Genomic DNA, 24,584 nt, shown 5'->3' on the forward strand with positions numbered 1-24,584 from the left:
CTACATATATGAAAGGAATTAATTCACCAATAAGCTTAGCAATCTGTGACAAAAGAATTACTGATGACCCAATAGATCAAATAATTGGAATTGTTCATGGAAACTTGGCAAACGTAAATGTTAAATTCAATGCCCATCTTGGATATGCTATACCTTTATCAACTGAAAATCTTGGAAGATCTATAAGTTTGGCTTATAAATTTCACAGAAAGAATCTAATGGAACAAGACGATGAACCATTTTCAATTACATATGCAATAAATTATGCTTTAACAAATAGCCATCATAGTATAATATTTAAAAACAGAGAAAGAATTTATGTCGATGAATTATTTCAGAAAATTGTAAAAACAGAAATACCAAAATATAAAGCTATTGAAAACCCAGTTCTTTTACTAAAAGAACCATCAGGAAAATTAGTTTCATCGAATTTTCAAATAAGAGAATCCAAAATTAATAGCTCTTTAAGTTTATCTAAGTTAAAGATTAAAGAAGAAAATTCTGAAATAAAAGAATTAACAAAAAAGGTCGAAAAATTAAATGACACCCTAAACACTAAGTTATGACAATAAATAAAGAGAAAATATATGTAACCTATCAAGATAAGAAACAAGAGCTCTTTGAAAGAGAAAATCGGTTAAATTATTTACAGTTTTCTGAAATAAATCAAAGAGCATTTGAAGCTCTAAAAATAATCTATGACAAATTGAAAGGAGAAGTTGAAAAGTTAGAAAAATTAATAGAATCTCTAGAAAATAGTGATGAATCGATGATAGAATTTGCAGAAATTCTAAGATAAATAATGAAGTATACAAAGATTGAAAGACCAGAAAACAAAATAAAAAGAAAAAGGGCGAAAAAATTAAAAAATAAAATAAAGGAGTATAAAAGGGAATTAAATAATCTTCAGTTCGAAATTAATGACCTTATAATAAAAAGGATAGAAATAAGAACAAATATAAACAAGTTGGAGCTAAACTTAAAAAATTTTAAAATGCCTGGAACACCATATTATGACTTAAAAGAATTAAAACTGTTGAAAGAAAAAATGGAGAATGAAGTTGAAAAATTAAAAAGATATTTAGAAACAACAGAAAGTGTAGAAATAAAAGAAGTTTTGGAGGACTTGAAAAATTATATTAAAGAAAAAGACAAACAGATAAAAGACTTTATACACAATAATCAATGCAAAAAAGAATATTACAAACTAAAACAAGATTGAAAAAACTATAAAAATGAAATCAGAATTAGTAATATTAGAAATGCTCAATACTTTTGATTATAAAATTACAAATTATAAAGTACCACCAACCAAATCTATACAAATCATAAACTTATTCAAAGTGAGAGTTAATAATTTTGAAAAAGAAATTAAAAATTGGTATCAGAGCCAAGTTAACGATTAAGGGTAACACTTTTTCTTTAAGCAACACTTTTAGTGATACACTTTTAAATCAATAAAAAACAAAAATCTATAAATCTGTACCAAAACACATCTGTACACTAGATGGACCCTTTCTTTTCATACAAACTACTACAGTTCACATGATTACGGGTTCAGTTTGAATAAACAGATTAATTAAATTATTTTTTAAAAAATAATTTAAATAATAAATAATTATATTAAAAATAGTTAATGAATAAGTTATTTATATTTAAATTTTTAATTTTAAAAATACTTATTTTATAAAAATGTGATAAAAAAAATAATAATATTATGAAAAAAATCATTTTTTTAACTTCTCTGTAAACTCCTAAATAACTTTTTATAAAGCCGCAATTTGGTTTTGAAAATTACTTTTAAAACTTTTCAAACGGGTTTCAAAGTCCATTTGAAAAACTTTGAAAGTAATTTTTTTAATTTTTGACTTATAAAAAATAGTAGTATTAATATCTAGTACAATTTTTAAAATTAAATTGCGGCTTTTTAAGAAACTATTTAGAAACTTATAGAGAAGTTAAAAAAAGACTTCTCTCGTAATACTAAAACTATAAAAATGTATTTTTAAAACTAAAAATTCAAGAATAAAATAACTTATTTATAAGCTACTTTTAATATAGTCATTTATTATTTAAATTATTCTTTCAAAAGAGTGTAATTAGTCAAATAAAGTTAACTTCTTATTTAAGCATCTAATTATGCAAATCAAGTAGGAAGATAAAACGGAGTATTTGATTAATTTAACTGATTTATTTTGTATAACATATCACCTATTTTTTTGTTATCAGTATTTCGGTAAAATTAAGTTAATTTATATTGGCAAATATGATTTTATTAAATTAATGATGCTTGATAATCGTCCTCTCAATTATCGGCACGGAGCTAAGTGGTGAAGCCCAAAGCAGCCCCATGGGCCTGTGGCGGGTAATGGGCAGGGAAAGGTATGAGTATGTACCTTCCACGTTACATTATCCTGTTCTTGATGCTATTGCTGGATGTGTGTTTCTACTTTCTTCTTCTTCTTCTTCGATTCAGATGCTATCTCCACCAACTCATCCACGCTCTCTGTTCTTCTAATTTGCTCCATTCTTCCTCCCTCCTCACTCCCGCTGGATGAGCTCCCATGCCTTTATTTGGTACCTACACTTGTCTCTCTCTTGTAAATTCCACTCTCCTCAACTCTTATGTTTAATATGAATTGTTGGTTATTGTGAGCAGAGATAACAAATGCACAGCTAAGCTTGCAATGTCCTTTGTATTCATCGCTGAGGGCACCAATGCCGTATCACATTAACTCTTTGACCTTTGGCAATGACCACTGTCTTCCCTGCGCCTGGAACAAGCTTAGAAAGGAAAACTTGAGTGTGGTCCCTTTTCGCCTTCCCAGGGGGACGAGGACGGGGACGCTTCTCATTAAGGCGGTTGCTACCTTTGAACCGAAGATTTTGCCTGAATGCACACACTCCACCGACTTGCACCTTGCTACTGCCAACTCAGCACCAGGGGTTCACCTTGACTCTTCTGATGAAGAATCACAAGAGCTTGACGAGAGGGAGAAGTTGAGAAGAATGAGAATTTCCAAAGCTAATAAAGGAAACACCCCATGGAACAAAGGAAGAAAGCATACTCCTGGTAACTATATTTTCTTTTCTTCTTTCTTTATCTTCCTTGACATTCCATCATTTAGCTCTCTTTCTCATTCTAAACAGAAACTTTGCGCAAAATCAGGGAAAGAACAAAGCTTGCAATGCAGAATCCTAAGGTGATGTCATGTAAGAATATGTTTGTCTTTGCTAAACTAGATTTTCATATTAGGTTCACAAACATCCATTTTAGTTCGATATCATTGAAATCTATCACTTATCCCAATTTAGACAATGAACAAATTAAAATATAATCCATTGTAAAATTCACTACTCAACAGCACAATTTTGATGGAAAACAGGATTGTCCTGTCTCTCTCTGGTCTCACTAAACAATTTCTTAATGGTAGTAATTTTTGAATGGGTTATTATTCAGTATTAATACTGACACAACAGGTTTAGATTGATGATTGGGTTTTCAAATTTTAGCTTCAAAATTTTAACTGATTTCCTTCATAAAATTTGGTAATGCAGATAAAAATGAAGCTGGCTAATCTTGGGCATGCACAGACGTAAGTCTTTTCTTGAAAGATGTTGCTAATTTGCTGCTGCTCTGCTGATTGGTTCCTTTTTCACTTACTTTTACTCAAACTTATCTTCCATATTGATTGCACAGCACAGAAACAAGACTGAAGATAGGCGCTGGAGTGAAAATGGGATGGGATAGGAGGCTTAGAAAAAAGATGTTGCAGGAGGCATGTTGTTTTGAGTGGCAGAATTTAATTGCGGAAGCTTCAAGAAAAGGATATGCTGAGCAGGAAGAGCTGCAGTGGAATTCCTATGGAATCTTGGATAAACAGCTGAAGCAAGAGTGGTCAGAGTGTGTTGAACAAAGGAAACAAATGGTGAGGCCACCAGGTAGCAAACGAGCTCCCAAGTCTCCTGAGCAGAGAAGGAAAATCGCAGAAGCTATTGCTGCAAAATGGGCTGATCCAGTAAGTGTTTGTATATATTAATAATACCTTCAAGTTTCATTTTAGCCCAAATAAATGTGTGCCAGATCTTGACCTCTGCCAGCAACAACTTGAGTCAACTTGATGAACAGTCAGTTTTTTCTTTCTTTAAATGTTAAATACTCAAGGTTTACCCTCTCAGGGATTAAGTAGAAAGACACAACATTTGATAATTCTTGCATTTAAATTCTTAAGAGTTGTATGTCAAATGATTTGATAGTTTGATTTTGATACCATTACCGCTCTTTTCTCATTATGCTCCTTAAGATTTTAGAGTCGTGACCTGTGTTACAACTCGCTTGTAATTCCTTTCTATATGCAATTAGGATTAACTAGAACATGAGGCTGAGTAGTAATAGAGACATCTCCTGTGAGCAGCTTTTTCTTGAAGCTGTGCTTTTTCTAGGTTAAAAGTTGTCTTCAAATAAATAAAGAATATTAACAGTATTGCTAAGAAGTTAAGGAGAAGGTCCATGGTGTGAAACTGTGAATTCCTTCTGTACCAAAGTTGGGTGTGTGGAGGAGGAGTTGGAGGAGGAGGAAGTACAATCTAATAAAACCACATTGATTGATTGTTGAGCCACATTAGTTGGGTTCTGATCCTGTTCCCTAACCAAATTATTTGCATTATATCAGGGATATCGCGAGAGAGTTTGCTCTGGGTTAGCCAAGTATCATGGTGGCGAAGCTGGGGCCGAAAAGAAACCTAGAAGAAGGCCAAGTGATGGTTCACAGTCCAAAAAGAAGAAACCTATAATGAGAAAAGATACTAATACTAGCACTCGCGTCAGTAGCAGCTCCAAAATCAGGACTAAGAGTGACTCTTTGAAAAAAATCACGTCCCCTGTCTTTAAGGATCCTTTTGTAAATTCCAAGCTTGAGATGATAAAGAACATTAGAGCACAAAGAGCTGCTGCAGAAACTGGACAAGCTCAAGTCATTGAACGAGCAAGGTAAGCCTATCTTTACATACACAAATCAGTGGACGGCATATTTGTTCTCATTTGATTCAAATTGTTGATTTGTATTAGTTTCTCTGTATACACACTAATGAGATTGTGTTTAATGCACAGATTATTGATCGCCGAAGCCGAGAAAGCTGCCAAGGCACTTGAGGTTGCTGCAACAAAGAGTCCCATTGCGCAAGCTTCGTTGATAGAAAGCAGAAAGCTTATTGCCGAAGCTATTCAGGCACTTGAATCCATTGATGCAGAGGAGATGAGCGAGAGTGATGTTTCATCGGTTGCATTGAGTGATTTCAATGAGGAAGGGTCAGCTTCTGAATTTCTAAGCCAATCACTTAAGTCTCATGTAAATGGTCACAAAGCATTTTCATCAAATGACTACAAGTTCTCTGAAGATTTTGGCGAGTTATCCAAGGAGATGCAAGAAGATGGTGATTTAGAACTTGGGCTAACAAGCACCAATGGTTGCATTACCGTACCTTGTTTGAATAGTCATACAATGGAATCGGGTCCATCAAATGAACAAGGGGAGACAGAAGAGGATGAAAGCAGAAAATGCGAGACGCAACTTTCGCCAACAGCAAGTAAAAAGTGGGTTCGCGGAAGGCTCGTTGAAGTGGCTTAAGAGAAACAATAAAACCGGTGCAGCTACCTGACTAGCTCAGTTCTCAAAACATGATATAAAGCAATGTCATATTGTTTTGCTCCGTGTTATATAGATCACAGTAAATGCCATCAATAGTTTTATTCTTTTAACAGTGTGATCATTGCTTTCTCATTCCAATCATTAACCACTGCTAGGCCAGACCAAGGAAGACTTGAATGGCCATAGCGAAAGGAGAGGATTTATTTTTACTAGTTCTCAGGATCGTTGATCTTTTAATCATGTTGAACTGAACTATGAGTTTATCAATTATCATATGAATATTTTGTTACTTTACACTGCACAAGTTGATTGTATGTTGATTATAGGTTTAGCCAATTATGTTGATACATAATAAATAAATAAATAAATAAGAAAATAAAACTTACTAGTGTTTAGCAGAGAAAGTAGTGTTGGATTTTGTTTAATATTAAGTACAAAGAGTGAATAGATACGAGGGAGTAAGTAGATCAATTTGGAGGAGAGGAAGAGGAATCAGAGTTGGAGAAGTTGGGGAGATGAGAGTTGAGAGTGTCCTCAATGTGTTTCCTCTTAGCTTCTTTGTCTTTTTTGGCTTTCTCAATCTCCTCCTGAACTTGCTCCTTCTGCAAAATAAAAGCACAGGCATGCATATATTATTTAATAATAAAATGAGCAAGAAAATGAAGTGGAAGAGAGGCTGGCTAGGTTAGGTTGGGTTACTGGGATGAAGTCGGGAGCAGGTTGCTTAACACCGTGAACCGCAGCCCGGTTAGAGGCCTTGGTTGTCATGAGTTTCCAATAACCACCAGTGTTGCAAACTCTCCCAATCAATGTCATTGCAGGTTTAGTACTCTTCTCCATTTGTCTATAACAAAAATCAGTAGAGTGGTTGGGGTCAACTTCAACGGCGTCCCTTGCTAGCTAGCAGATATATACCTTCATACATGTATGTATATTTGCTCCTGAATCTTCAAGTAGTATGACGGTCCACGGAAATGTGGCATTGTCTCGAGGATTCCATGCAATATGGGCTACGTGGCGGTAGCACCAATGTCCCATGCCTACGTGTCTTAAAGTTTTGTTAAGCTCCTGAACCATCTAGTCATCTATGCACATATCATATCTATTCATTGTTCATTTATTTTCGACGGTTGCCCAAAAGTTAATCTGCCGCAAATTTGTGTTGCGGATATCACCTCCAACGAGCATTCATCATTCATTAACTCATTTGATTTGATTAATATGGGCCCATAGGACCCGACCCACACAAGCAAGAATCAGCAACTATTATCTCAAGAATGATTTCAAATTAACATTCCCTACCAAAACATTGAACTTCATAATTACCCCACCTTTCCCTTCTAATATCCCTGTTCGAAGCATCTGCTGAGAACAAAGAGCAATAGCGAGAACGACGCTGATCAAAGAAAATTGGATCCCTAAAGTTTACGCGGATAAAAAATATTTTAAAATGAAAAAATTATATACATTGAAAATTTGGTATGTAAAATTAAAATTCTGTAAATTTAGTCATTTTTTTTTATCAAATTGCAGTATATACGTACGCATACCCCTCTATATGTGAAGGGTTGTCTCTGTTTAATATGTATCCATACGTGAACGAGGCAATACGTATGCACCATGAGCAAAAGAAACCCTTACGAGCATAGAACTTAATACGCGAACATTTAATTTTGTCCAGCGTATATGCGTACACATGATGGACAAAATTGTACTCTCACGCGTACGCGTGGTCCATTGGTACGTAGTTCCTGTTTCAGTAAACATGAATTTTGTGTTTTAAAGCTTAATTTCAAACCTCTAAATTTTTGTTTTCATTCTTTTAGCCTTAGATCTTAATAGTATGCCTAGTAATGAGATGAAGCTAGGATTAAGTTGTAACTTGGGGATGAAGCAAGATTTTAAATAATGAATTATGTACAAAAATGTAAAGATATGAGGTATATGTGTGATGCCATGGCTATAATGAATAAATGTAAAGGAATGATGATGATGAATTTTGAGAATAAATTGACATAATGATGGTATGGGTGTGCTGAGATGTGAGAAAGGCAGTAGAGCGCTAATCCCTCGATTCATTCTTCCGAATTCTTTGTGATTGTGTTTTGTGGGCTGTGAGGAAGGTGGTAGGGCGCTAATTCCCTGGCGTATTCTCTCACATTCTTTCTCTCTATCTGTAAGGTAGTAAGACATTAATCTCCTGATCGGTATGGCACGACCTCACTAGGAGAAGGTGGTAAGACACTAATCCCCCGATTAATTTTTTCTAGTGTATGTCTCCAGGAGAAGGTGTTAGGGCACTAATCCTCTAATTTTGTGTCTTCTGGAGATGCACAGTCGAGAGATGATATCTAAGTTAACTACCAGATGTGTTGGATTATGGCAATTAACTAACACGTGAGTTCACGGCCAATAAAAAAATATGCATTATGTGTATTTATATATTTATGCATTGTTTTAGGTTGTTTAAGTGTTTATTCATGTTAATTGTAGGGAAGAAAAGAATAATTTTATTTTTGGCCAAAGGAGGAAAAGAATCATAAATGTATGGGTTGAGTAGTTGGGTTTGGGCTTTATGAAGAACCAGTTGTTGGAAGGTTGGAGCGGGCTTCGGTATCTGTGAGTGAGAAGTGGGCTGGTGAGCCGTCATTTTCATCCACCGACTGACTCCCTCAATTTCTCTTATTCAGTAAACTTGTTACTACCAACGAGTCACTGACTCAGCCCACCCGGCTACTGACTCAGTCTCCGGTAATCCACGCCAGCCAGCAATGCAGCGGGATTCTTCTTCCGATGAGGAAGACGACCGCCACACCCTCATCGAGCAGCACGACAGGAAGCCCTCACCACCTCCACCTCCTCCCCCGGTCAGCACCGCCTTCCGCATCGAGGATTTGAGGTCACGAATCAGTCGGAAGTTCAAGTTCCAAAAGAAATACCTCTTCGCCATTCTCCCCGTCTTCATCATCCTCCTCTACTACCTCACCCCCGACGCCACTCGCTCTTCCGTCTTCTCCTCCTCCAACTTCCCCTCCCTGCACTTCGACTCGCTCTCCGACCGCATCAAGGAGTCCCAATTGCAGGCCCTCTACCTCCTCCGCCAGCAGCAATCATCCCTCCTCCGCGCTTGGAACTCCTCCTTTCTTTCCAATTCCTCCTCCTCCGACGAGCTGAAGTCCTTGCTGTTCAAGCAGATTTCCCTCAACAAACAGATTCAGGAGGTCATTTTGGATCCCCACAGGGTTGGCAACTCCTTCGAAGCCGAATTTGATTTTGCGAATGCTAGCTTGAACGGTGGCAGATGTCGAACAGTGGATCAGAGATTTTCAGAGAGGAAAACCATTGAGTGGAAGCCCAAAGCTGGAAAATTCCTTCTTGCTATTTGCGTGTCGGGTCAGATGTCAAACCATCTAATTTGCTTAGAGAAACATATGCTTTTCGCGGCTCTTCTTAAGCGGGTTTTGGTGATTCCTAGTTCGAAAGTGGATTACCAGTATGATAGAGTTCTGGATATTGATCACATCAATAAATGCCTTGGTAGAAAGATGGTGATCTCCTTTGAAGAATTCTCCAGTGTTAGGAAGAACCACATGCACATTGACAAGTTCCTCTGCTATTTCTCATTGCCGGAACCCTGTTATCTCGACGATGAGCACTTGAAGAAGCTGAGATCGCTGGGCTTGTCGATGAGTAAGCCTCAGGCGGTGTGGGAGGAGGATACCCGCAAGCCCAAGAGGAGGACGGTGGAGGAAGTGGTGTCCAAGTTTGCACACGACGATGACGTAATGGCAATCGGGGATGTCTTCTATGCTGACGTGGAGCGGGAGTGGGTGATGCAGCCGGGTGGTCCACTTGCTCACCACTGCAAGACCCTTATTGAACCCAGCCGTCTCATTCTGCACACTGCTCAGCGTTTCATCCAAACATTCCTTGGAAGGAACTTCATTGCGTTGCATTTTCGCCGCCACGGCTTCCTCAAGTTCTGGTAAGAGGCTACATATGGTTAGAAACTTTGAATTCATCACTTAATATCACATTCTGATTGGCGAATTCAGTACTGTCCCTGATGGTCAATTTCATGTTTGCAGCAATGCCAAAAAGCCAAGCTGCTTTTATCCCATTCCTCAAGCCGCGGATTGCATCTTGCGCGTGGTTGAAAGGGCCAATGCACCTGTTATTTATCTTTCTACGGACGCAGCAGAAAGTGAAACCACTCTGCTTCAGTCATTAGTCACGCTTAATGGAAGGCCAGTTCCTCTTGTTAAACGCCCACCTCGAAATTCTGCAGAAAAATGGGATGCTTTGTTGTACAGGCATCATATTGAAGGAGACTCTCAGGTGAGGGTAGCACAGCTTTCTTTTTTTTTTCTTTAAATAATTTAAGGCATCATATTGTAGGTGTCCTTATTCTGCTAAACCAAACCGTATTGATGTTGATCTGAATAGATTGTTAACCCCAAAAAATAAAAAGGGTTAACATAATGCTTTATTTTTCCTGCATATATCTATGCCTTGCAACTTCTAGAATGATTTTATTTTCTTTTGTTTCTTAAGTGAGAGGTGTTGAATACCATCTAAAAGCTCACCATCATGTTCATTTGTATGATAGGGAGCAAACAAACTCGGCTTCAGCTGGTGTTGCTATATATGTTTATAAATTTGATATTGATGGCATTAATTATGTTTTATTGTGTCCGCCTAGGCATCTCAGATCAACATGACTGACATTATGTGTGTTTGTTCTAAGAAAAAACCATAGTTTCTCCTCCTTTCAGGAGAATTGAGGTTCTCTAGCAAAATAAAGAGATTATTTTAAACAATTGTGTGTTTCCTGTGCTGACATGCATCATGAATAATTGTTGTTAAGGTGGAAGCGATGTTGGACAAGACAATATGTGCGATGTCAAGCGTGTTCATCGGAGCCTCCGGTTCAACTTTCACAGAAGACATCCTTCGGCTAAGAAAGGACTGGGGATCAGCATCATTGTGCGATGAGTACCTTTGCCAAGGTGAGGAGCCCAGTGTGGTAGCGGAAATTGAATGAATGAGGATACCCAGTACAGATTAGATTGGGATACAAGCCACAGTTCATGAGAGATGAGAGGGCTCCACTTTTCCCCCTTTATGATTGGGGATTTGTTAATGTGTAACTGTCATGTACGATAATACAAGTAGCGTTTTTGCTTTGGTTCATTATTCATTAGCCTTTGCTTGTAACACATTCATATTCTAAATTCTAATCATCACAATGAGAGTATAGTTTGTACGATCTACATATTTGTTCCCAATTCTGATAGCAATTTGAGAGTCCGAAATGTAACTCTGGATCACCTCTACAGCCTGAGCAACTTTTGAGGTGATTTCCCCAATGGTAAAAGAACGGAAAAGCCGGACATCTCCAAATGCATAACCTCAACAGTCTTCGTAAAATGCCTATCCTCTATATAATAAAAAGAATTTAATTTTGATTCTTGTTTTATATATATCTAATTTCGTAAGATCACATTAATAAAAATAATTATTTTTAATATTGACCGCGTGAATGCATAACTTTGTAAGTGCATCTCTACTCATCAATTATGTTAGGTGTTTGTTTAGGTATTATTAAGTTAATAAAAAAATAATAATTTTCAGTGAAAAAGTTTTTTTTTATATACTTAGTAAACTTTTAATAGTAAAAGTTAAAACATTAAAAAACTAAAAAAATATATTTTTTTGAAAAGTTATAATTTATATTTTTTTTAAAAATATATTTTTTAAAATAAATAAATAAATATTTTTATATTGTTATATTCAAACATAATTAATAAAAAAATTTTTTATATAAAATATCTAAATAAAAAATTATTTTTATTTTTTTATAAGATTTTTTTTTAAAAAATATAGCTAAAAAAAATCTGTTCTTAAAAAAGTTCACTCAAACAAGTCTATATATCAATCAAATAATTTTTTAGTTATTTATTTGATTTGTAAAATTTTGTATGCATATTTTAACCAAAAATACTAGTCATAAAATAATTTTTATTTTGTATATTAGATGTATATTAAAACTAACTATTAAAATTAATCATTAAGATAGAATATATATTAAAAATTTAAAATACAAAATATATATTGAAAATAGTTAAAAAATATACAGATACATAATAACTGATTTTAGTATGTAAATAATATTTTTATAATTGATCAATGGTATAAAATATATTTTATGGTCTCAATTTTATCCATTCTCACTTTAGAACCTTTTTTATATGCGCACATGTTCATTATATAGGTCTAAAATTTTCAAGCAAAATTTGAGCTATTTTTTTTAGTTAAGGAAGTTTAAAATGTGTTATACTCAATTATAGAAAAATAGTGTATTTTTTATAAATATGGAGATAAATTTTTTTTTTATATTGAAATTCACAAATTGGAGGCTCAGTTTTGTTTTTGAAAATAAAATTTAGGGTCAGATTTAGAGTAATAGAAAAATTTGAGCCTTAGATTTGTGTGAGTTGAAAATTTTTTTTATGAGATAAGCAAATCGGTGGATCAGTTTTGTGAAAAAAAATTATAAATCACAAATCTGACCTTTAGATTTGTATTTTTTTTTTAATTTTAAAATCACAAATTTGATAGTCAGATTTGTAATATCAAAAAAAATTACAAAATTGTGCTTTTGATTTGTGATCATTCATACAAAAAAATACAAACTCTCCACATTATTTAAAAACACCACTACAATTTCAGTAATAAAAAGAGGCCTGCTGCTACACATATAAGTCTTTTTGGCTTACAAGCTATACAAGTTGGTCCAAGTCTAAAAAAAACACGCGCACCACTCCTTTTAAAATCGAGCGTCCAACGCACGCGTTCATTATGCCGCACTCTTCCTTTTCTTCCTCAATCAAAACGCAAACTGTCAATATTCAAGCGACATTCGAAACAAAAGACACGTTCCAACTCTTCGCGAAGAGTAGAAAAAATCAAGAAGAAAAGATACAAATTTCTATAAAAAATCACTAGAAAAACGAATAAACATTATTCAAGGTACTATTTTACTATTTTTCTAGTTTTTTTTTTTAGATTATCTCTGTTATGTACATCATCCTTAACCAGCAAAACATTAAAAGATTTCAAGAAGAAATATACTGTCTCCCCATGTTGGGTGTATTTCTGTAACCGTTTGACTGTATTTCTGTAATTCTTTCTGTAACCATTTGGGTGTATTTCTGTAATCGTTTGGATGTATTTCTGAAGTTTCATTATCTTCAAAACAATTTTAAAGTTTGATTTCAGAAACTATGAAAATCGAAAAAAAAACGAAACAAAAAAAAGATCCAACAAATTTGGCAAGAAATTCAAAAAAAGAAACGAAATTTTTTGAAAAATAGAAGTTATATATTTGCGCGTTAATTGATTTGAATTGATTTAAAAGTCTGTTAAAGAGGCACTTAACATAAGTAGTGCGTTTAGTGGGTTCGTTTTCTTCAAACTTATAAAGTTTGTAAGCGCAAAACACTTGTATGTAGAAATTAATCCTAATAAAAATAAAAAGTGCTCCTTTACATATGAGTTATGCAATTGTAAACTTTAAAATAAATTCTTTAGTTAAATTCTTTTAATTATTTTCGCTTTTGCTTTGACTTGTGGAATAAGTTTGTTGCTGTAGTGCAGCTCATTCGTCTTGTGTCTCCCTCTGCTCTGCTGGTCGCATAGACACATTTCTGATCAACCGATCAAGCCAGAAAGAATGGTGAATGAGCACGACGACGATTTCAAGGACGAGAAGAAACCCCGCCCTCTCGACGAGGATGACATCGCACTCCTCAAAACCTATGTATGTATCTATCTTTCTATTCTTCAAACCCTACTTCATATTTTTCACCATTTTCATTCGGGATTTCTTGCTTTGCTGCCTCTGCTTCCACCTTTCCGCTTCTTTGCTTCTCCATGTTCACCTACATTTTTTGAGCTACCAGCATTCTTCGTCTTCTCATCTCTAATTGCTTTCGCTTTGTGCAGGGTTTAGGTCCTTACTCCACAATTATTAAGAAAGTCGAGAAGGAAATCAAAGATATGGCAAAGAAAGTCAATGACTTATGCGGTATGTTTGTCGATTTTATTCTACTACATGTAGCTAATATATTTGAGATATTTTATTCATTAATTTATCATAATTATGTGGATTCTCTGTTTTATTGCATATTCTTGGCCAGTAATGTCAAATGCATGTTTACAAGTTCATACTCAGTCATTAACCAGAACAAATGATCATTGGAGTTCAGCTAATTATTGATATTTTCTGCATGTGCTGTTTATATTGCTTTCCCGATTATTATCTTTATTGCTTAAAGTTCAATGAATCTTAGCTTTCTTTTTTCTTATAGGTATCAAAGAGTCTGATACTGGTTTAGCTGCACCAAGCCAGTGGGATCTCGTTGCTGATAAGCAAATGATGCAAGAGGAGCAGCCTCTTCAGGTAGCTAGGTGCACGAAGATTATAAATCCAAATTCTGAAGATGCCAAATATGTTATCAATGTGAAGCAGATAGCAAAGGTACCTGTATTCTGTCAGTTGTTCCATTAACCTTGAAGATATCACTTGTTATAAAGATATCACTTGCGTAGCAACTATAATATATTCTGTATTTTGTGTAAAACGACAATGGTTTGGCAAAGTAGTTGTGTTTTGTTGTTGTTGTTGTTGCTTTTTTTTTTTTATTTTTTTTTAAATAGTGGGGGCTTGAAGTTAGAAGTTGTGAGTGTGACTAATGTCTGCTTGTTTGTCAACAGTTCGTTGTTGGGCTTGGTGACAAGGTTTCCCCCACTGACATAGAAGAAGGGATGCGCGTAGGGTATGTTTCCACTCAGTAACTTTTGATGCTAAAAGATTCACTATTGAGAAAGAACGATGGTTTTGCTTTTTTTACTGTCTGGTTTTTTCAATTGACCTCATTTTATCATTGCAGGGTTGATAGAAACAAATATCAGATTCAGATTCCCTTGCCTCCAAAAATTGATCCAAGTGTTACCATGATGACAGTTGAAGAGAAGCCTGATGTAACATATAATGATGTTGGTGGTTGTAAGGAGCAGATTGAAAAGATGCGAGAAGTGAGTAATGAACATTGGTTTTCAGTTACAATTGTAATTGAGGAAATAAGTTTTTTGGCTGTAGTTTTTTAAATTCTTGCTTTTAGGTTGTTGAACTTCCCATGCTTCATCCGGAGAAATTTGTTAAACTTGGAATTGATCCTCCAAAAGGTGTACTTTGCTATGGTCCACCAGGGACAGGCAAAACACTTCTTGCTAGGGCTGTGGCTAACAGGACTGATGCTTGTTTTATAAGGGTCATTGGAAGTGAGCTAGTTCAGAAATATGTTGGTGAGGGTGCTAGAATGGTCCGTGAATTATTTCAGGTGAATGACTAAGACACACCTTAAGCTTTTGATCATGTTTACCTGATTTGGTATAATATCACTAAACTTGTATCCTATAGATGGCACGTTCAAAGAAGGCATGCATTGTCTTTTTTGATGAAGTTGATGCCATTGGAGGTGCGCGGTTTGATGATGGTGTAGGTGGTGATAATGAGGTTCAGCGCACAATGCTTGAAATTGTGAATCAGCTTGATGGATTTGATGCCCGTGGAAATATCAAAGTGTTGATGGCAACTAACAGGTTGGTTGAATTAGCGATTATATTATGTTCTCATTCATCTCTCAGCTTTTTCTTTTTCCCCACGTCCTAAAATGTAACAACTGAGTCTGACATGAAGTCATATTCTTTTCTTCAATCACATGTTTGTGGCTGTTTAGAGAAGTATGCAAGAATTGGAGCTGCTAAATTTCGAATAATAAATTCTGTAATATATAGTGTTATGTTTATTATATTGCTTGGATGCCTTTGATGTTGGGTCATGGGTGTACCAATCAAATTCTATTTTCTTTGTGTCAAGAAATAAAGTTTTAATGGTGTGTTACCTGATGAGGTTAGAGTTTCCAAATGTTGGCCTGGTCCCTTCCTTTCGTGGAAGAAGTATAAAATCCAATGTTATGTTACACCTTTGCAATGTATTTCATGGCTGCAGAGTTATTTTTGTTTTCTTAAGTTAGGAATTATTACTATTACTTCCAGGTGCGGCTGATCAACTGTGGCTTTATGTCCATTGTTTCTAGGCCTGATACTCTCGATCCAGCACTACTGCGGCCTGGGCGATTGGATCGCAAAGTTGAGTTTGGGCTTCCTGATTTAGAGAGTAGGACACAGATATTCAAGATCCACACTAGAACCATGAACTGTGAAAGGGATATCCGCTTTGAACTTTTGGCTCGGCTTTGCCCGAATTCCACAGGTAACTACACCTTAAAAACTTGAATTTTCTTACTCATTCTTATACTTTTTGACCAAGAAACTGATTTTTTGGTACTCCGGATACTGGATGGTATGACTATGCTCGTGAGAGATATGTCTTCTGCTTCATTCCTCATGTCCCGAGGCCTGCTGTTAAATATTGTAGGCTTGGGTGCTTCTACTTCTAGAGATTGGTGTTTTATGTTTTGACTAAATTTTATTTTATTTTATTTTTCTCTCTCTGAAGGAGCCGATATAAGGAGTGTTTGCACCGAAGCTGGTATGTACGCAATTCGAGCTCGAAAGAAGACTGTAATAGAGAAAGACTTCCTTGATGCAGTAAATAAAGTCATCAAAGGATACCAGAAGTTCAGTGCTACACCCAAATATATGGTCTACAATTGAGATATTCTTTCATACATTTTCTTAGTATCCGTGTTTAACACGTTCAACATTTGGCGGTTATCCCAGCATTGCCAAACTAATCCCTTCAGTTCCTTAACAATTGCCTGGAAATACCGAGGAACTTGATAGTGTGAAGGGCTCTGATTTTTTCCCCCTCCACCTAGGATTGAATCCAGGACCTTCGGCCCGTTGAACATCTCTTCCTTAGTTGGGTTTGTCACTTGAATAGAGTCATTGGCTAACACGATCACCTTTCACTTTAAAATCATGGTACCAAACATTTTTACATAGTTACATACTTACATCTATAAAATTTATTCTCTTTAAATTGGTCCTTCTCTTTGGATCCATTATGCTCATTCGAAGTTTGAAATATAGTTGGCTGTAATGGAGTTGTGCTCTCATCAACGTGTAGAGTTCTACTCTTTCAGATAGTAGATTATAAAGCATTGTATTTAGAGAACTTAGGGTTGCCAAAGCCATGTGAATATACGATAAATCGATGCTTTCATATAATAAAAGATCTATACTATGGGCAACAGTAAATCGAAAATGTGCAGGGTTAGATATAGATATCAACAAGTACTAAGTAGTATATCATCCGAAAAAAAAAAACAAAAAAAAACTAGTACCAAGTAGTAAGTAGTTTGGACTTTGGATTCTTTCACCATGATCGTCTTCGTAAGTACGAAATGTAATTCCCCATTTACATCAAAAGACTAGCAACCATCCATCTACACCGAGCTTCCACTTTGCAACCGGTTAGCTAACTGAATTTAGTTACAATTAAAATAAGTTGCACAAACAACATACATAATCAATCCTCTAACTCGGTTAATCAAAGGAGCAACCAATCCACCTAAGATAGAGGTATTGACTGGGGTTAAATTGAATTTTTGTTTCTGAACAAAAAAAAAAAAAAAGAGAACTACATTTCTTTTCAAGAATGACACAAGGATTATGTTCTCATTTACACATCATGTATGGCGGGTTCATCACTCCCTCGATTGGATCCTCCATGATCAGATCCAAAAGTAGTCCGCCTGCTCATGTTGGCTCGCTGCACCAACCGTACCAAGGCTTGAACCACTTCTGACATTGGTGGTCGGAATTCAGGCTCCAGCTGTGCCAAAAGTTTATTAGTAGAATGAAACAAAAACATGCCAAAGGTTTCTATTGAAATAGCCCCCAAAACAAATAATGCACATAGAATCAACAAAAAAATGTTGGCCGAATACCTGAACGCAGAGAGCAATAACATCTGCAAAACGAGACAAAGATTTAACAGGATATAACCCTTTCAGCGCAGGATCAACCATTTTAGTCAATGCATCAATATCATGGAGTTGAGGTGCGGCCCAACGAACTAGAGACTGCTCAGCTCTAGGTCTCGAGCTGTTGAGAAATGTTTCAAAAACCAAGGAGGAAATGTGTGAATGTTATAATATCATTGCATAATCTCAAATCTCTGCAGAATGAGCACATGAATGTGCCCTCTACATCTGGGGATCACATGAAAGAAGAAAACTGTTTGCCTTAAAAAGTATGGCAATCATTCACCTATCAAATGGTTTACGTCCGCTGAGTAGCTCCAACATCACGACCCCAAAGCAATAAACATCACTTTTCATGGTATACTGACCACACAAAGCAACTTCAGGTGCGTCGTATCCAGATCCGGCGTTTTGGTTCAACACCTAATCACAAGACATAAGTTAAAATTGTGTAGTTTTCGTAAACTTAATTTCAATGAGTAAAAGGATAAGCTGCATTTGTTAATAGCATGATCAGTATTCCTGTTTATCAAATTTCCTAGTCAATTAGCCTGAAGAGCCAACTAGGCAACTAGTGCCCTTTATCATTCTGTGCTAATCACTGAATTCGCACTACGCTACAACTTATACTTCATGCATTCACATTATAAAAATTACTTGTGTAGTTGTCACATTGTCAGGAGGATCTTAAAAGTTGAAAGATACCAAAAAACCAAGCTTATGGAACCTAGTCATAACTCGAGAACAACTAGGGCCAGTGGTCATCATTTTAAAAGTATATGTTCAATCATTAGTATCTTTATTTACACATCATATAACTCAACATATTAGGTGAATCCACAGGGAATAGGAGTAGAAACCAAGTTTAAGAAAGAGTTGAGTTATTTTGGCCAAAATACAGTCACATTCAATCATACAAGTATTCATTTGCAGAATAAAGATACAAAAGCCTACAAAATCACCTGGTCTGCATTTGGAATATAGCTTGCTAATCCACTGTCTGAAAGATGAGGATTAAGTTCTGCATCAAGTAATATGTTGGCTGATTTAATGTTCTTGTGTACAACCGATGGTGAACAAACTTCATGTAGGTACCTAGGGGGAAAAAGAGCGAGTGAAGTCACATCAATGAGTTTTAACTATTGAGGCAAACATTTAGGTCAATGTTAGTGCAAATATATGTTGCCACAATGCCACACGAATAATCGGTTTTTAAGCTTCTATCATAAGTAAATAACTTAGTTACTTCAATGAGGGGCAACTTCCCTATTACTGCTAAACTAAAATATTGATTTTCAGATGGTAATGGATAAAATCAAATTTAAAAATCACAGTTTGTAATCTCAAACAAAGCTAATCAATCAGGAAAAAAAAGAACAAAATGATCACTGTGAATTAATCAACAAGTTACGTGCAAAGCTAACCACGAAACAATTTTTCTTTTTCAAATATATATAATAAGAAAGATGGGAATGGAAGAGAGTGGAAACGAGGAGCTAAAACAACATGGCAAGCTTAGATTTGCAAGAAGAAAATAATCTATCCTGCAATGACACAACTTCCACATCATGATCTTCTAATTTCATTAGTTCAGAAATAACTTACTCTAAAGCACGCGCAGTCCCCAATGCAATCTTCACACGGGAATTCCATATCAATGGCTTACTATATTCATCTGATAGGTGAAGGAAGTCATGCAGTGATCCATTTCTATGAAACTCATAGACTAAGAGGTGCTGCCCATACTCTGAACAATAACCTACTAGTTCTGTCACGTTCGGATGATGTAAATGGGAGATGTTTGAAACTATTTCTGTAAATTCTTCAGAAAGGTCATTGGGAAGGACAGATGAATCTATTTTCTTCACTGCAAGAACCTACAGCATTTGCGGGGATAAAAGAAGTCAAAACCATTGATATAACTTGTCGGCATATGCATAGACTAAAGGTCTGGTTCAACTATATAAATGTTCATCTTCTTGTGGACTATGGTGACAGTGTGCACAAGAACTTTCCGACTTCTCGGCCTCTTTTTCTCCTTGTTTCTTTGGGTTAGGGGAGGGAGTGTTGGAAATGAAAAGAGACACTAGCAGCATTATGTTATATAATCTTGCATCCACCTACTTGTTTGTCAACACTCAGATTGTGATTTGACTCAGTTAAAAGGTAAACTGCATTACAAATTAACACTATTCCGGAGATGCTAGTGTTAACCACCAGAATCTTACAAATAGTGGAACAGCAGGAATTACAATTGAGTACCTTTCCATCATCAAACTGAGCCCGGTAAACACGACCAAAGGACCCTTCACCAACAAGATGATCAATACTGAAGCTTCCAGTTGAAATCTGTAGATCAGCTATAGAGTATGATTTCACATTAGCAGGAGATGTGACAGTCTTCTTGACAATGGCAGGCTTCTTTGAAAGTTCATCCTCATCAAATGATTTATGACGATCCATAGGTGGGGGTTTAAGATTTATTGAGGCAGAAGTTTCAAATGTCTTCATTTCAGTTATAGAGGAAGGTGGCACAGATTTCAATTCTGCATTATAATATATCAGAACAGTCAAAAGAGTAGGCAGTTTCTGCAGATATAGGTACCAAAAAACTGCAAAACTACAAGAATAAAAAAATGTTCATCACCAAAAAAAATATGAATATGATAAACAAAAGTAACATAAAATAATGATGACCTCATTAGGAAAAGAGAAGGAGGAAAAAAGATAATCAAACCATGGAATTCATCTGAGGGAAGAGGAGCAAAGGACTGATTGTCCTGTTTTTCTAAATCTGAAGATGACTTCTTGGATTTTCTCTTCACCAAAAAGAATGCTACTATTGCCCCAACAACAATTATCGAGATCACAATTCCAGCTATGCCACCACCTCCAACACCAGATTTTTTGCTGCCTTCACTCATGTTGTTACTGCTGCCAGCATCTGAGGGGGAGGTAGTGGTGCTTCCGCCACCGGCTTTGTGGTGTCGATTGCTTTTAGGTAATGGTGGGGTCCCGGGAGGAGGTGGGGGTGCAGGTCCGGAGCTCCATGTATTACCACCAGTCCTGTCATTAATTTAGTCCCATTTTTAAGATTTAGAGAGATTTATGATGAAAATCAGATTCTCATTGCAATGCTTACTTTAAATTTATGCTTTTCAATTGTTCTGGTATCCATCCAGTAAAATTATTGTTTTCCACATTCCTGAGAATAATTTACATAAATAAATAAAATTAGTTTCAAGTTCTCTGAAAATATATTAAAAGGACATTTCAGGTATGTTATGTGAGCACAACGATAACACACAGATTTTCAAGGGGCAGATTAGCAAGGACATCAATAGTGCCTGTAAACTGGTTGTTCTGCAGATACCTGCACAAATATAAACAAGTCAACTTGGAATATAATCAATATGATGTAAAGTATTGACAGAAAGAGTATTGATAATCTAGATTCTCACATGCTGGTAATGCCTGAAAGTGAGCTCAAAGTCTGCGGAAGGTCACTTGTCAATAAATTGAAGGAGAGATCCCTGCAAAAAGTTAAAAGAATTTGTTTTATCATCTTGGTCCTAAATAATCAGAAAAACCAAATATAGCCTCAGCAGTAAAGAGTACCATATGATATGAAAGAGAGAGTGCAATAGTATATATGAAATTTGACAGATGACAGTGAAAAATCTCTTATCATGCAACCGAAGCAATACCGTGAAACTTTTAGACTGCACATGAACAATAACTTGACAGCCATCTAGATTACATTTCTATACAGTTCACAGGAGGAGGAAGTCTCACAATGAAGAGAGGGTAGAAAGCTTCATGAAGTTAACGTTCAATCCTTGCTGGAACTGATTGTGAGCAAGATTCCTATGTTCACAAAAACAATAAAAAAAGTTACTCCAATAGCTCATGGAGCTGGTTGATAAGGTATTATTATGAGAAATGCTCAAGAAGATAATTACACACAGGTCTGTAAGAGAGGTCATATCAGAAATAGAGTAAGGGATTGACCCAGTGAAGTTATTATAAGCCAGATTTCTGCATACAAAGAATTAATTATGTTAGAACTTATAATCATAATATTATGGGTGAAATAAACTTAAGGGTAACAACCATATATATATAGAAACATACAAGCGCTGCATATTTGGAGGAAGCTGGTATGGTATGCCACCTCCAAGATTGTTGCTACTCAGGTCTCTACAATAAAAAGAAGAGTCACGTCGCGAGTTACATTTCCACACAAAACTGGATATTGTATGAAAGAATAGTGAATCTTACAGGTTGGTCAAAGATGTCAAGGGTTGTAATCCATAAGGCAATGTTCCCGTTAGTTTAAGATTGGATAACTTACTGGTAAATAAAACAATAATTTTAGAAATCAGCATCGAAATGCTATCATGATAAAAAGTGGTATAAAGTGAAGAGGAGTGTGAGACTACATCTCTGTAACTCGGTTGTTTGAGCATGTTATGCCTTTCCAATATTGTCCACACGGATCATCACCATTCGCTTGCCAACCTAGCTGTGAAGGTGAGTTCATAGATTGAAATAAAATCCTTATAGCGGCCGCTGCATCAAACATCAGAAAAGAGATAATTTAGCAAACCCAAGACATGCATTCATCATCATTGATTTTACATATCTAAAGATATGGGATAACTCTCTAGACAAAGTGAACTATTAAGCAGTAACCTTCAATATTTTACTTCTATACATAAGTATACAATCTGGGTGCTTAGTCTTAAATCTAAATTTAGAAAATTATGGATAGTAAAAAAAAAAAGAAGACAAAAGGCAGCCCCTTTCTCCAGTGACTTAAGGAAAGAAACAATGGAAAGAAAACCAAGAGATGATACCACACATTTATAATGCAACCAAGCATTTAACAATGCACACTGAAAGGATGAAGTAACCATTTTATATTTAGCAAAAGGTATCCCATGAAAACAATAATGACAGGGAAGGAATGAAATTAATCCACAAATAGCATGACACCGACAAAATAAGTACATAGCAAATATAGCTCTGGCACAAACACAAAAGGGAGAATAATAATCTTTGTGTTGAAATCATTAAGACTTTAGACAAAGGAGGAACCGATAAAAATATTAGGAATCTAAATAAAGAGTAACATTATTTCAACTATCAGAAATGAATAGATCAGCTGGATAAACAGAACTGTAGTGGAAAGTGGAAACAGAGAGCAAAAACAAAAAAAATAGAGTGAAAGAGTGAAGACAGCATAACACAATGCAAGAGACCCAAGCTAGAAAGTGTGATGAAAAGTAAACTGAAATGAACGAAGACAGTGTTGATGTGTTGACTAACCATCATTCGGATCTGTGTTACCATTAACAGCAACGGGCATCCAATGAAGAATGCAGTTACTGGTAAACAACAACAACAGTAGCAGCACCCTTCTTCCACCCTCTCCTACCGCCATGTTTATTTCTGCTCACAACCCAGAAAGCTAAAAGCTAAAGGGGGATGAATATGGAGTCACCCCTTTTGGCCAAGTTTCAATTTTTCTAATGATTTTACGGGATTATGCACCCACCATACCCAAGTAAAGCTGGCTAGCACGAATCGCCACAAGAATCCAAAGCCACAGAAAATTTCTGTATACTTTATCACTCCCTCTACTCCGACTCCAAACCAGACATGATACCGAAAAACATGACACAAAAATAATTACTTTTGTATTTTATTTTATAATAAACTAAATATTAGATACAATAAATAATAAAAATATTTAATTTATCTTTTTATAATATTTTTATTTATATTTTATCTATTAAATATAATTTTGTGTTTTTATATCCATAAATCTATAAACACCAAAAAAAAATATCCATAAATGTATTCATAAACAAACTCATCCCAATTCACAAGTGACTCTGACTCTCTCTTCCAGTATTTCTCTTTCACGGTACATATATATGTCTAGGCCAACAATTTTATTAAATTTTGGCTCACATAAAATCAGCAAAAAAAAAAATTATTGAATAAAATTTTATATCATTAAAATTATCATTGATAGTTATTTGATGGTTACAAATCACAAAAATGAGTGACCTTTAATTTATATTTTAATCGTTACATTATTTTTGTTATTATTATCGATTTTGGATTTTTGCTTACCAATTTCAATAAGCCAATTTAGGTAGCTTTCGATGTGCACAAAGCACAAACATGTAAGGCACGCACGCCTCAGGCTATGGTGAAAATTGAAAAATAACAAAAAAGAAAAATCATATCATATTTTGGTGGAATTCGTATATGTGGCTTTGATGGTGTGTCGGCTACCAGGTACCCAAATGAAAAATAAAAAATTATTAAAAAATGTTTTGCGTATAAAAAAAATAAAAAATTGTATTTATGTATATATATTTATATATATATATATATATTTTATTTTATATATTTTTAATAAATATTTTATATTATAGTTAATTTTTTGTTTATACATATTTTGATTGTATTTATATTAAGTAATATAGTAGTATTTTTTTGGTGTCCAGTAATATAGTAGTTTAGTAATAGTTCAAACAAAATAAATCTTTATTAATGCAGCACTTATTAATAAAAGGTATTAATAATTATTTTTGAATAGTTTATACCTAAATAAATGCATTTAATAATAAAAAACAAAATTGTTTAATAACAAAAAAATAATATAAATTATTTAAATAACATAAATTTAAATTTTTTTTTATCTTTTTAACATTACTAACAAGAAAAATGGTGGAAAAAGACTCGTGAACTATAGCCACTTCGGTTTGCTTTTACCTCCGTCTTTGTGTCTGTGAGGTTTCAATAATTTCAACGAGTTTTGTTTAGATTCTGGGATATAATAATAATGGAAACATGATGTATGCAATGCAATGAATCCAAGTCAAGATTACTACTATTATAA

The 24,584-nt window shown here is 35.1% G+C and overlaps 4 protein-coding genes and 1 long non-coding RNA gene across 5 annotated transcripts; 3 read left to right on the forward strand and 2 right to left on the reverse strand.

Moving 5' to 3' along the window:
- Positions 1 to 2,284: 2,284 nt before the first annotated feature.
- On the forward strand, positions 2,285 to 5,942 carry LOC112695235 (uncharacterized). The gene is made up of 7 exons (XM_025747495.3): positions 2,285 to 2,577; positions 2,660 to 3,073; positions 3,151 to 3,203; positions 3,559 to 3,596; positions 3,701 to 4,019; positions 4,674 to 4,990; positions 5,111 to 5,942. The coding sequence occupies exons 1-7, from the start codon at positions 2,565 to 2,567 to the stop codon at positions 5,625 to 5,627; spliced, it is 1,671 nt and encodes a 556-aa protein (XP_025603280.1). The 5' UTR covers positions 2,285 to 2,564; the 3' UTR covers positions 5,628 to 5,942.
- Positions 5,943 to 6,039: 97 nt separating this feature from the next.
- Positions 6,040 to 6,566, reverse strand: LOC112695236 (uncharacterized). The gene is made up of 2 exons (XR_003150364.2): positions 6,348 to 6,566; positions 6,040 to 6,250 (listed from the first exon to the last, which is right to left on the reverse strand). It is a non-coding gene; the product is annotated as an uncharacterized lncRNA (long non-coding RNA).
- A 1,554-nt stretch (positions 6,567 to 8,120) lies between these two features.
- LOC112695238 (O-fucosyltransferase 36) lies at positions 8,121 to 10,921 on the forward strand. The gene is made up of 3 exons (XM_025747497.3): positions 8,121 to 9,633; positions 9,737 to 9,986; positions 10,516 to 10,921. The coding sequence occupies exons 1-3, from the start codon at positions 8,420 to 8,422 to the stop codon at positions 10,690 to 10,692; spliced, it is 1,641 nt and encodes a 546-aa protein (XP_025603282.1). The 5' UTR covers positions 8,121 to 8,419; the 3' UTR covers positions 10,693 to 10,921.
- A 2,304-nt stretch (positions 10,922 to 13,225) lies between these two features.
- LOC112695239 (26S proteasome regulatory subunit 7) lies at positions 13,226 to 16,719 on the forward strand. Its single transcript, XM_025747498.3, has 9 exons — positions 13,226 to 13,470; positions 13,656 to 13,737; positions 14,021 to 14,190; positions 14,427 to 14,488; positions 14,603 to 14,747; positions 14,834 to 15,052; positions 15,133 to 15,314; positions 15,812 to 15,987; positions 16,234 to 16,719. The coding sequence occupies exons 1-9, from the start codon at positions 13,384 to 13,386 to the stop codon at positions 16,389 to 16,391; spliced, it is 1,281 nt and encodes a 426-aa protein (XP_025603283.1). The 5' UTR covers positions 13,226 to 13,383; the 3' UTR covers positions 16,392 to 16,719.
- Positions 16,720 to 17,027: 308 nt separating this feature from the next.
- LOC112695237 (protein STRUBBELIG-RECEPTOR FAMILY 7) lies at positions 17,028 to 23,580 on the reverse strand. The gene is made up of 16 exons (XM_025747496.3): positions 22,997 to 23,580; positions 22,108 to 22,237; positions 21,947 to 22,018; positions 21,800 to 21,865; positions 21,632 to 21,703; positions 21,461 to 21,532; positions 21,127 to 21,198; positions 20,973 to 21,038; positions 20,808 to 20,870; positions 20,403 to 20,731; positions 19,928 to 20,211; positions 19,271 to 19,542; positions 18,628 to 18,760; positions 17,952 to 18,088; positions 17,630 to 17,786; positions 17,028 to 17,514 (listed from the first exon to the last, which is right to left on the reverse strand). The coding sequence occupies exons 1-16, from the start codon at positions 23,109 to 23,111 to the stop codon at positions 17,362 to 17,364; spliced, it is 2,193 nt and encodes a 730-aa protein (XP_025603281.1). The 5' UTR covers positions 23,112 to 23,580; the 3' UTR covers positions 17,028 to 17,361.
- Between the last annotated feature and the right edge of the window lie 1,004 nt (positions 23,581 to 24,584).

This window comes from Arachis hypogaea, chromosome 6, assembly GCF_003086295.3.
Source record: "Arachis hypogaea cultivar Tifrunner chromosome 6, arahy.Tifrunner.gnm2.J5K5, whole genome shotgun sequence".
Lineage (NCBI taxonomy): Eukaryota > Viridiplantae > Streptophyta > Magnoliopsida > Fabales > Fabaceae > Arachis > Arachis hypogaea.

Excerpts from the sequence above, each read along its gene's own strand:
- LOC112695235 (XM_025747495.3), top strand. Across the intron at positions 3,074-3,150 it reads AGGAAGAAAGCATACTCCTG|AAACTTTGCGCAAAATCAGG; the intron begins GTAACTATATTT and ends CATTCTAAACAG. Across the intron at positions 3,597-3,700 it reads AATCTTGGGCATGCACAGAC|CACAGAAACAAGACTGAAGA; the intron begins GTAAGTCTTTTC and ends TTGATTGCACAG.
- LOC112695238 (XM_025747497.3), top strand. The coding sequence starts at position 8,420 with ATGCAGCGGGATTCTTCTTCCGATGAGGAAGACGACCGCCACACCCTC. Across the intron at positions 9,634-9,736 it reads CACGGCTTCCTCAAGTTCTG|CAATGCCAAAAAGCCAAGCT; the intron begins GTAAGAGGCTAC and ends TCATGTTTGCAG. Across the intron at positions 9,987-10,515 it reads ATATTGAAGGAGACTCTCAG|GTGGAAGCGATGTTGGACAA; the intron begins GTGAGGGTAGCA and ends ATTGTTGTTAAG.
- LOC112695239 (XM_025747498.3), top strand. The coding sequence starts at position 13,384 with ATGGTGAATGAGCACGACGACGATTTCAAGGACGAGAAGAAACCCCGC. Across the intron at positions 13,471-13,655 it reads TCGCACTCCTCAAAACCTAT|GGTTTAGGTCCTTACTCCAC; the intron begins GTATGTATCTAT and ends CGCTTTGTGCAG. Across the intron at positions 15,315-15,811 it reads GTGTTGATGGCAACTAACAG|GCCTGATACTCTCGATCCAG; the intron begins GTTGGTTGAATT and ends CATTGTTTCTAG.
- LOC112695237 (XM_025747496.3), bottom strand. The coding sequence starts at position 23,111 with ATGGCGGTAGGAGAGGGTGGAAGAAGGGTGCTGCTACTGTTGTTGTTG. Across the intron at positions 20,871-20,972 it reads AATCTGCCCCTTGAAAATCT|GAATGTGGAAAACAATAATT; the intron begins GTGTGTTATCGT and ends AATTATTCTCAG. Across the intron at positions 20,212-20,402 it reads TCCCTCAGATGAATTCCATG|AATTGAAATCTGTGCCACCT; the intron begins GTTTGATTATCT and ends ATTATAATGCAG.